This window comes from Prinia subflava, chromosome 5, assembly GCF_021018805.1.
Source record: "Prinia subflava isolate CZ2003 ecotype Zambia chromosome 5, Cam_Psub_1.2, whole genome shotgun sequence".
Classification (NCBI taxonomy): domain Eukaryota; kingdom Metazoa; phylum Chordata; class Aves; order Passeriformes; family Cisticolidae; genus Prinia; species Prinia subflava.
The window spans coordinates 41872094-41884794 of NC_086251.1; the positions used below are offsets into that span (position 1 = coordinate 41872094).

General features: G+C 39.1%; 1 protein-coding gene across 1 annotated transcript in view; it reads right to left on the reverse strand.

Annotated features, from left to right (window-relative positions):
- SPTLC2 (serine palmitoyltransferase long chain base subunit 2) overlaps positions 1-12701 on the reverse strand; it is a 77163-nt gene that overhangs the window by 60302 nt on the left and 4160 nt on the right. The window contains exon 2 of the mRNA XM_063399073.1: positions 5921-6115. Coding sequence (XP_063255143.1) covers positions 5921-6115 — 195 coding nt within the window. The remainder of the gene's footprint in view (positions 1-5920; positions 6116-12701) is intronic.

The window sequence follows — 12701 nt, forward strand, 5'->3', positions numbered from 1 at the left end:
TTCATGACACAAAATCAAAATAATTATCTACAATTGTTTCAAACCCTCTGCCATGTTACTTGTAGAGAGATGGGGGGAACTGAGATCAAAAACAAACCCTGGCACATCAGAAGATCAACACTTGAGAGACTTGTTAAATCTAATTGTAACCTATTGAGACGCTTCCAAGTATTTTCAACTCCTCTTAACCATCTACACACAAGAGTTCAGCTTTGCAATAGTTATCCAACCACACCAACTACGTGAGCCAAGAAACAACTGATATTTTAGCCAAGGTTCTTGGCTAGGAGGGGGAGGCTGGAAATGAGTCATTATACCAACTCAAGCAGGTATGCCTGGGTTGATACAGCCCAATACTACTTCACATTTCTCAACAGATGAGTTTTCTTTTGAAATCCAAGCTGACAAAGCCAGAACAGTAACAAGTTCAACTGGTGAGATAAGGACAATCGTCCACAACAGGTTGGCACCACCAGTACATGTAGCACAAACATGATCTTAAAAGCCAGCATTGGAATGTAAGTTTAAAGTTACTGTGAAGTAGAGAAGTTCTCTGAACCTATTGGATTATGATTAAAAAAATGTTTCAAAAGTCAACAAGAATTCAAGGAATGAATTATGGGTAAGGGAATTAAGGTTTAATATGGGACACTAGCTTTAGTTTTTTAGGGTATCTAGTTGTAGGATTATAGTAAAGGTCTTTAAGTGTAGCTATCAGCCCACTGTCAACTCCTTTGTTATCTATACATATACTGCTCCCACCCACAAACCATCCTCAGATAGGTCTCATGAGAAAGTTCCTTGGAATAGGATAAGCAGGAAGTGTAATTTTGGCATAATGCAAAATGGATTGTCTATTTCCTCAGTGCTCCTAATCCTACTGAGGGGTTCTCATGACCCACGCATCTGAGAACATAAAAAACAAAGGTTAAGGATATTGTGCCATTATAGACTGATACTGACTTTTGGAGTTACAGAGCCCTCTTTTGGAGCTGGCATACAGGAGCAGATGGTCTGCTGGTTGGTTTGTTTACCTCCTCCATCCTACAAGTGTGGCATTCCAGATGAAGAGTAGATAGTACAACAAAAAGACTACTTGAATTCCTCATGCTAATTTTCAATCTTCAACAATCTTCAAACAAAACCAAAATAAACACCTGGGGAGGAAGGGAGGGATGAACCCTATCAATTCATACTTCTCATCTGGTGGGTGTTCGCCCAGAGGGCACAGGAAGAGGTTCCCAAGGAGAAGTGGTCACAGCCCCAAGCCTGACAGAGATTGGCAAGTTTTGAAACCCTCTCAGGTACATGGTGTGACTCTTTGGGATGTCCTGTGCAGCCTAAGAGCTGGACTTCAATGTCCTTGTAGGTGCCTTCTAACTTAGCATATTCCGTGATTTCAAAATTTTGACACATGCAGCCACAGTGCTGTGCTGCAACAGCATCCTAGAGCTGGAAGCAACCACTATCATCATTAAATGGCCTTCAGATCTTGTTATTTTCCTGTCAAGTTCTCATCTTATTTCAGATCCAACACTCTTCCTAGCCTGAGATGAAACAGTTTCATTCAGAGGAAAAATATTCTAGGAGTTTCTTCTTTGAGCAATCTTCTGAGTAAACGGAGTCAAACAACTGCAACACTGGACCCAAAAGAGGGAGCAAAACTAGCAAGTTCTTTCATTTATGGAGCTAAAAAATCCTAAAAAGTTCTATTCTTGTCAATTTCAGCCTAGAACACATCCCCTATTTATGAGGGAATGTCTGATGAAGAAACCAAAGTACTAGTGGTCTCCCAGAAGCCTAAAAATCATAGCAATTTCAATAAAACGCACAGCCAGTTAAGGGAAGAATAAAATTCTCCCTTGGGGTGCAACACCTTAGCATAGGTCATTTGGGAATCCATTATTTCATCATACTCTAAATTAATATTGCAACAAGTGAAGGTCATAATGAGAGCTTTGCAGCCTTTAGCTCAGGGCACATGCAAATGCAGTGATTATGCTACTTCTAGAGCCAAGTTTTCACAGCATTGCACCTAAGCTAACAAATGGTGCCGCGAGCACAGCAGGGCTTATCTGCAATTCGCGTAATGTGCTCTCTGATAACACATAACAGACTCTGAACAGAAATCCAGCAGACAATTACAACAAATTCCAGGCTTCTAAAAGGAAGCAGAAAGACTAGACTCATCTCGCTGTTACGTGAGTCAGGAAAAGTGGAGCAATAACTGTGGGCAGCCTTTGTATCACCAGGGGGCCTCTGATGAGCTACACAGATACCAAGACAACATGGAACAAATGACTCCAGTTTACTGCCCCTGAAATATTCCTACAGCTGGACTCCTGTGGACATGTGTTTGAAAAGCCCAGATGCTAGAAACACGTTCTAACTGGGCAAGCTACAAAGCATGAAGCAGTCTATTAGAGACTTACCAGCCCCTCCCTTTACAGTCACTCCCAAACACAAAACATAAGGTAATCAACAGGCAAAACAGACTGGAAGAAAGGTAAAAGTGATTTTCATCCTGCCTGTAAAATCCTGGAAGCATTTTGTAGATTTAACTATATTTTATGATCAGACAGCACATTAAATTGGGTATGCATAAATTGATTCCAGGATAATTGAGAATTGTTAATCTTGCCATTTACCCATGCCTAAAACAGACCAGTAATGCTTCAGAGAGGATGTGCTACACAACACTGGTTTCCAGGAAAAGCTCAGCTGGATGTATTTTAAACAAAGCCAAAACCCATGAAACTATTTCCTGGAAATCAGTACTAGCAAAGTCTGTCCCTTATCACCCTTTTGTGCTTCAACAGTGAGTGATTATTAGGTTTTCCTGGAATCATTCATACCAATGCATGGCTCTAATAAAGTCCAAGGAATTTACTGCCATCAGAGATAGTTGTAATACAAACCTGTTCAAAATCCTGCTCTGCTCTTTAAATTAGCTTGGTCACTTGCAGTTTTCTAGTTATGATGCAGAATAAGATTATACTATTAAGTGACAATTTAAGGAAGAACTTCTCTACCGAAATAAACTGCCCTCCATAACAAAGAAAAACTGAGTCTTTTCCTTGTGTTTGTTTTTTATACTATTTTGGACTTCAGTTTATGTTATGCTTTTAAATGTAATCACTTTTACAAACACACAACAGAAAATCCACATACTTCAATTCTGTGATTTTCAGAACAGCTTCATTCAGCCCTTTACAAAATACTTCCTCATACTATGTGATTTTGTAATTTTTCACCTATGCAATTATGAATTATTTCAAATAGGTAAGGCTAATCCTTTTGCTTGCTACTCAAGAAAATCCTAATAACCTAGTTGGCTCTTCAGAATTTCAATAATAAAAATGCTACTTTCCACACAGAGGAAAGATTTCCACAAATCTACCAGAAAGTACAGTGCAATCACTAGGGTTCTTTAATTTGAATGCATTAATAATAATAAAAAGGTGACTTTTGAGCCTTTTCTGCACACTAGTACCTGCATTCCCTTACCAAAAGATGACTGAGCTGTCATCCAGCAGAGAGACTCAAATACTGGAGGAAATAATTTCAAAACAAGTAATTGAGCACACACCTTCCCCTCCACCACCAAAATAACCCCTGGCTCCCACACTAGACATGCTGCAACGTGCCCTCATCAATTCATTTACAAGCAAACAAAGCTTAAAGCAGCAAAGGGCAAGGATAAGTACTGTATGTTCTAGACCTCACATGATCACTTTTCTATTTGTCTGGTATCAGAAGCAGCTATTACAATCTATGTGCTAGAGACATGATTTGGGGAACTACACTAGGCTGAGATTTCCCCACCAGCAAAACCTCTTTAAACAGGATTTCCTACTTTTCATTCTTACGCAATATTCACTGGCCCTTCTTATTAGCGCTGTGCACAGACATCCTATGTACAAAATAAAAGCAGAATACGTGCATCTCTTCATGGAAGCTGTAACCAACACAGAAACTGAGAGTTTCAATTCAGCTCTCCAGAAGGGATGCTTGTTAAGCAAATGTCTTTCGGGTAAGATGCAATGCTGAGTTAATTTATTAAAAAAAAAAATCAAGGACACATTTCTTTTAGGACTAGGATAATCTGTTCCCAACAATCTCTGTGCTTCAAGGTCCTCTGTTGGAATCTTTACTGAGAGACTAATATCAATAATGTGTTACTGAACTAGACCTACTGCCCCCTTTTTTACACTCACTCATGTAAGAGCCATGACTGCTCCCAGAGAAATGCGCTGCTGTAAGCAGTTCTTACACAGTGATAACAGGACAAGGCTTTCACAAAAACCGTGCAACAGAAATGTAACAATTACAGTATAGAGTAACTGCACCAACACTTCAGTTACTCTTTTATAATTCTCAACACCATGAATACATACCAATATTTAAACTTTTATTCTAATGTCTTGGTAGTTTTCTGCAATTGTTTTGATTGTTCTCTGCTGTATCAACTTCTGCTTTATACACAGAAAAATATAAGGTCATGTTCTCAAGTGTCATAAACCAAAGTAGCTCAAATGACATTAATGAACATATCAAGTTTCAAGCTGAGATTTAACTATTAATCAGATATTTTAACTGTTAAAAGGAATCCAAGATTTTTACTTTCATATTCCAGAAGTCAGAGTCACTTTTGGTAATAGTGTAAATTTAAACTCCTGTACTTTAACCAATATGAAATGCCTTTTACTCATTAAACTCCTGTAAGAATGCTTCTGTTTTGGAATTTAGTGTCCTACTATGAATCTGCTTAATTCTACCTCACAATGTTCAGAAAGAAGCTACTGTGAGGCAATTTTAGGCACTGGTCCTTAGCTAATCTATTGTAAAAATACACACACTTTACTCCAGTGTTGTCTCCAAAAAAGGTTCCAAAAAGTCTTCCCTTTTTTAGTTCCTCCCTGCTGCCCTTGAGTATTTGTTTGCCTTGCTGAGATGTCCTTTCTGCCCCCCACATTTTCTGTTAGCCAACTGTTTGTGTGGCTGCACAGAGAACCAGATGCCAGCAAATGGGAAAGGAACTCTCTTAACATTTTATAAGCCACACTGGCTCTCCAAAGCAGTTGAGAAAAACAGAACCCAAATCAGCAAGATTAAGACCTTTGGAGAAAGCTCACTGGTAGTCACACTCTTCTAAGAGGGCTCACATTAAGAGTTAGCAAGAAGATTGCTTGTGAACTTCATGCTTCAACAGTAACTTCCTAAAAACAATTAACTCCTGTGGGGAATAAAGATCTCTAAAAATAATTTACAGGTACTGAAAATCAGAATTATCTATTCCAGGCTAACTGCTGAAGGAGGCAAGACCTTTCACTCGGTAACAGAAGCTTTTGTGAATAGGTCTTAACATGAATTAATTCTTTCTAATCACTATTAGTGAGCCATGAGTCAGTATCTCCAATTACTCACCCGCTAACCTGCTAGTGTTCTGGACTCCAAAATAATTTAGTTATATAGTTTGTGCTCTGGATCTGACCCACAAGCTTCTCTTTGCAACTGTTTCAGATAAAGAGAATCAACAATATTTCTAAATCAAAACTCAGCTACCAGATCAGCATCAGCCTCCCACTGGGGTCAGACTGAAACCAGAGCCTTTCTTTAGGTCCTGATGCTGGAACATGCAGTCTCTCTTCCCCAAACTCTTGTTTTTGTAGGTGGGGGATCTTTCAGTACATTGTTACAACTGTTGAAGCAGCTTCGCACTGAGACAGATGAGGAAACTACTCTGAGGAAAAATAACTTGAAATATTATTCTTTTATGACACAGGAGTACTTGTATAGTGTTTGGGGCATCCAGAAGATAAGGAAAACAGCAGAAAACTTTGAGCACCACTTCTCCCCAAAGAAACACTTAAGCCTCAGCCACATCACTTCCCCCTGAACATTATTTCCCAATGGTTACCTTCTGTTCTTCTCTTTCTGTTGCATTTTGACACTTCTCAATCTTCCACTGCCGCATGAAATCTCGCAGATATCCAAAGAGAGTGAGAACACCATAGCCTACATAGGTCAGCACAGCAACCAGCATCGGTGTTTCTTCAAAAGCTTCATTGAAAGGCCTTTTGTATAATCCTCCATTGTGCACAATATGATTTATCTATAGTAAAAATTTAAAGAGAGGTAGTTGAGGTATTAATTGAAGAAAAGGCAGATAGACATTTCAGAGTAGTGCCCAGCCCTGTGGTCAGTTATATGCTCTGCACCCCCCACCACTCAGCAAAAACTGCTTCCAGCTAAGTTCAGCCATTACTGCTAAATACTGCCAGCATCTATACACGAAGCTACCAAGTTGCTGATATAACCCAAGTCACAGTTATCAATCTAGGGCAGTTTAATCTAAAATATCATTAAAATTATTTTGTTTGCAAAACTACATACAGAGCATTGCTTACATCTAGGCAAACCACAATGAAAAAAGTGCCTTCACCAAGAGGGCATAAATAGCAGAACAGTGATGCATCCCAGGATTACTACAGAGATAAACAAAATAGAAAGTTAATAGTTTTATTGATCTAAACAATATATTCTCAGACTTGGAAGCCTATATTAGTGTAACAAAACAATCATAATCCACGTGTCTCTGTAGCTCTTAGCCTAAAGATGCTGACATAAACAAAGTACTCATCCATGAGGCGGACATGACAGCACAGACAAAAAAGTCATTGTATACAGAGTCTCAACACAGCATATATGTCAGCATACAGAACAAAGCATGGCTTTCTGCAAAATCCACGCTAAAAGTCATCTTGCTACTTACATATCATCTAAAGGCAAGAGATTTACTAGCTGCCTAGTGCATACAGTAGGTCTGTCTCAAGTACAATTACTGGAATATGCAATATTTGCAGCTATTACAGAAAAACTTCACAGCTACAAGGCAAGTGCTCACCCAACATTGGGGGAAAAGATCATGGTTTTAACTAGACTACTTTTTCAAATTGTTAAGTTAAAGATCAGTTCTCATAAGTCAATGAACAAAAACATAGAAATCTAGCCATTAGAGGCAAATTGCTATCAGCATGGCTAAGTTATAGAATGGCTGCACAATAATAGAATAGCTACATATGAAAGAACACTCTACAAGACATAAATCCCCTTTGTGTAGCATCAAATATATATATATAAATAAGAAATGTATTCCTTAAAATGTACTAACCAAAGAAACCTCAACATCTACGAAAGAGATTGAATCTAAACTCATCCAAAAAAAGAGGATGGCAAATAATTCCTGAGGGGTGTGGACCAGCAGACAGAATAAAACCAGTTATTCACCTATGTCACTCATATTAAAGGAGAGTAAGGTAGAATTGCACTAACCTCTACAACAGTTGATGAATCAATAAGGCGCACATACTTGCTGGCATCACCAGACACTGTATTATTTGGAAAGTGATACCTGCTCATCTCTGGAGCAAGTCTGTATTTCAAGTCTGCCATTAATATCATGAAAGCAATTTTTCAGAAGCAAGGATCTGTTCTTAGGGATATAATTATGCTGTAGCTATGCAGTCACTGAGTATAAACTACAACAGCACCTTCCCTCCAGATAATCATTTCTACCTCTTTCCTTCTGCTGACACAGTTCTAAGGAAAGCAAATCCTTGATTTGGTCACCACAGTTGTGAGGATTTTGGAATATGTGTAAGTATGGAAACAAAATAGCAAAGACAGCTCTCTTAAGCAGCAGCACTTAAAGCCAGATGCAGGTAACTAACTTGCACTGCTTTGAGGCCAGGTTTATTACTGAAGTACTATTTTAAAAACATACTGTATACAGTGATGGCCATGGCCATCACTGGAACAAGTGTAGAAACACTTGCTTACCTCACTGCAGCTCCAAAATTTAAGACTTTAATGCAGGTCAAAGGTTCATACACTGTTCTCTTCGCAAACTATGCCAGTTGAAGAAACTGCCCCTGCCCCACTCACTCCCACTTTGAGCCATCTGCACCAGCCTCCAGCTTGCACAGCTAAAGCAACTAAATCTGATTATCAGCATAGCAGCCCTTCAACACTGAACTGATCCATGCTGAAAATATAATCTTTTGCAGGTTACTCATTAGACTGCAATAGTCTTTAGAGCACTGCTCTACAAAGTCATTCAATAGAGCTCAGCAAACAAGAGGCAGCAGCTTTTGGAGAGAGAGGAGGGGCACCAGCACCACGACAATTGCAGAATCAGTAAGCCAACACTGCAAAGGAAAAATCATGAAAGCCACCTCTTCGCTATTACTCTCAGGATTGCTTAACTGTATCACTATGGCTCCTGTACACAAAATTATAGAATTTTGTTGCATCCAGCTACAAGAACAATCATGCACCGAAGCTCCAACCATGACAGTTTCACAGCTTGGGGAATTACAAGTTGAAGTTTGCATCCTTACTTTGTCAGATGAGGCTGTGAATAGCAGCTGCTCAGGAGCAGGCACACTACATACATACCTGCCATCTGTGCCTGCCTACCAGCAGCTGATCTGTGGATAAGCAGACAGAAGACTGGTAGTGACTACTTCACAAACTACCTAGTAGTGAACAACTAGGGAACACATCAAAGATGTCTTTCCCAGGTAACTGGTAGTTCATCTGGAAGAGATGAAAGGCTACATCCTAAGATAATGGATCTGAGGTTACCAAACACCAAAAAGTAGATACTGAAAAAAAACGAACTAAGAGACCCAAATCTATATGCAAAATCAATCAGAATGAAATCATACCAATTTTTCCAGGTCTTTGGAGATGCCTGTGCTTGTAACAAATGCTAAAACTAAAATACCTATTCAGTATGGTCAAGCCAAATATTTCACTAACAAACGCTGTTTTAGGAATACCTATATTGATTCAACCCACACTCCAGTCAATTTCACCTCTCAGTGTTCTTCCACCAATGTGCTAATACATCCTTAAATTTGCATGTCAGCTACCACATCAGCTGAGAAGCTTGTGTTATCCTAGCTGAATCAAAAATTAAAGACTGAATGCAATTCCAAAAGTCTTCATGAAGCACATGACCATAAAAAAAGTCTAGAATTTGACTACAGAAGAGACATTTGTAGTCACATTAAATGCAAGCCTATTTGTTTTTCTAAGAATGCCTTATAACTTCACACACTAACCTTGAAACGAAGGCTTATATGCTGCAAGCTCCAAAACTGCTGCAAAAGAACACCAATTTTAGTTCCAGAGACCAAGAAAGAAGGTGGCTACAGTTCAGTGCTTAATTTCCTCTTATCAAGATGAGAAAAAAAGCTTGGAAAATTAAGACTGTTATGATTTCAACAAGCCTTATGATCATAAAGTGAGCCATGACCTTTGAAGTAGAATATACAGCATATCCAAGTACAAAGAAAAGTCAGAGTTCACTTAAACACACGGTTCAAAAAAAGTAGGCGTATGCTCACCTACATCTCTTTCCTGTACTGTGTAGAGTACATGTATGCAGAAGAGCACCATTACATTAAGGAACTCAGCTGCAGGAGAATCAGAAAGCACAACTCAGCTGCCTACAGAAGGCAACAAAGAACCAGCCACTGGTAATGCCTGTGTTGGGCCAAACTCTTGGGGAAACAGATCACATGAAATAGTATTGTAGCAGTTACTGGGCAGCAGCAGCATCTCAGCTACTGCTAGACAGGACACCACAGGTCTAGGCAAAACACATCAGAGTGTGATGATAATCACAGAATGTACCGAGTTGGACCCACAAGGACCATCGAGTCCAACTCCTGGCCCTGCACAGCACAACCCCAAGAGTCACACCATCTATTTCAGGGAGTTGTCCAAGAGCCTCTTGAACTCTATCAGGCTTGGTGCTGTGACCACTTCCCTAGGACACTGTTCACGTGCCTGACCACCCACTAGGTGAAGAATCTTTTTCTAATATCCAGCCTAAACCTGTCCCAGAGCAGCTTCATGCCCTTCCCCTGGGCACTGTCACTGGTCACCAGATTGAAGAGATCGGTGCTTGCCCCTCCTCCTCCCCTTGTGAGGATGTTGTAACTGCAATGAGGTGTGCCCTGTCTCCTCCAGGCTGAATAGACCAAGTGACCTCAATGACTCTTCATAAAGCTTTCCTTCTAGATCCTTTCACCATCTCCCTAGCCCTCCTCTGGATGCTGTATCATTTGTGAGTGAGAAGACAAAAGCCATGTCAAACACGGGAATAATGGCAGATGCTACTGTAGACAACACACAGGATTTATCACGGCTCTCTGGGTACACACCTTGCATGGCAGGCATGTACTTTGGGGAGATAAAATGCTACAAGTGCAATACATGCTGCACACAGTACAGGAGCAGTAATTGCTTATTGCTGCTACCTCGGGAAAGGTTCAGCACTCTCTATTAAAGAGGCTGTTTCATTTCATGCTGACAGGAAGAACAAATTCAGATAAACCTGGCAGACTTTACGTAAACACATTAAAAAGATTATTTATGCTGGAACACAACTTTGTTAAATTCTTATTAAAATGTAGTAGCTTCTCATTGCCACATACCACACATGCTGCAGAAATTTTACTAACAGGTTTGCAGCTTCTATTTTTAGAAACACAGTGTGAAAGACCGCATCCATGAGTGTGCCTCCGTATGCAAAAGTGGTCACATTTATTACAAAGGATTGAGAAAATCAGCACTACAGAAACCACAGCAGTGAGAATTCCATGAAGGCAGCTGCTCTAAACTGTTAGGTATTCTGTGGTAACTTTACTGTCACCTCCAGTCCTCTTCCTTGCACTGCTTTGCTTAGACTTCAAATCTCAGACTATTTCATGGGTAAAAAGACCAAGTACTTACTACCAAAATTAGAATTAACTGGTTTGAATGATATTTTAAGCTTTTAAAAAAGCCCACAGGAGATAAACTTGTCTTATGAAACAGACTTTAAGAGTATATTCCTAATTAAAGATTTGTTCTTCCTGACAAGTATTCTCAAATATTTGTATTTGCAATTAGTTACTCACAACAAATTCGACAGTCCTTAAGATGCATGTACCACATCTACAAAAACAGTGTAAATCTTCACAATGTTTAAAAGTTGTCTGGGTCTGGGATTCTCCCTGCCCCCCATTAGCAAGTAAAAGATGTAATTAAACTTGCGGTTTTTTTGCTTGCTACATATAGGTGACAATTTGATTTCTACTAAGAATATACTATGTTTCTGACACTTTACCTTAAATGACCTTAAACCTTACATTATTGATTACGTTCAGTAGATTTCAAGCATACAGAATACTAAATATGATTTCCAATAAGGATTTCCAAAGACATAATAGGTCTGCAGTGCTTCCCTAACACGTCAATCTCCAGGCTCTCAGATACCTCTGAAAGCATTTCCTGACATACTTTAGAATCTGCTCTCATTTTTATATACAGTAAACCCCATTACTTCCTAAACTTTCCAACTCTTGCTTTCTCAACTGTAAGTATTCTTCAAAACTATACTTCTGAATTACAAACATTTCTTTTTCTAGGATTCATTTCTAAATGATGCCAAAACAAAAAACTGAAAATCTCATTGAAGACGGGTCAATGTTTTACGTTCCACCTAGAGAAATTCAATTCAAGAGAACTCAGATAAAGCTTTAGTCCCCTGAACAAATTGAAAATATGAAATTTAGAAAAAACTTTGGTTTTGTTGTACAATTAAGACATTGTTGTACAATTAAGAAATATACAATGTATCATTCAGGTACATATAGTAAACAAAAATTATCTTGTATATATTTATAACAATTTCTTAGAGCATTTAAAGCTCATCACCAGCTAAATCTGAAATGGCAGTCCAAATACAATCAATAGATTTTAACACTTCACCCAAACTAATTTCTCAGTAGCACATATTCAAATCCAAGAGAAGCCCATCATACGAGCAGCTACCATGGGCGTTTGTTTTTATACCAATACAGACACACAAATTCTCAACAAGTACAACACTGCCACTACATCTACTAATTTAATATGATAGCTTCAAATATTTATTTAGCCAGGGAAAATGTTGAGCAGTTATTCCTTCCACAGAGGCTTACAGTCTTTTATAATTGAATTTGGTAGTAGAAAAAGATAACTGTGCACAAGTACACTTTTTCAAAAATAAAAGATTTGTCAATTAAAATATCTGAACAAGGCTGCAGTCTTTTTTAGATCAGACAACTTTCTTCTTCAGTTTTATGTTACCGACACAATAAATACAGTCAATCATAAAACCAAGCAAGAGTTAGAAAGTAGTAATTTCTCTCCTCAGAGTACCTGCTATGAGCCCTAGGGCACACATTTTTACAGGGGTTTGGGGATTAAATGCTAATGTCTAAACCTGGACAAACACTCCTGCAGTCCATGAGTTCATCTCTGTAACCATGGAATAACCAAGGTTGGCAGTACCTCCAATGGCCATTATGTCCAAGCCCCAACTCAAAGCAGGGCTAATTACAACAGGCTGCCAAGGGCCACGTCCAGCAGCCTTGAACTCCTCCACAGGTGGAGATTCCACAACCTCTTTGGGCAACTTCTTCCAGTATTTTACCACTCTTGACAGAAAAATCATTTTCCTTATGTGCAATCAAAATTTCCCATTCCTCCAAATGACTTGTGTTGCCTCTCACAGTATTGCCACATGCTTCCAGGAGTCTGGCCCCATTTTCTGTATATATCCTGCAGCCAGCTAGTTAAGCCTTCTTTCTTCCTAAGGT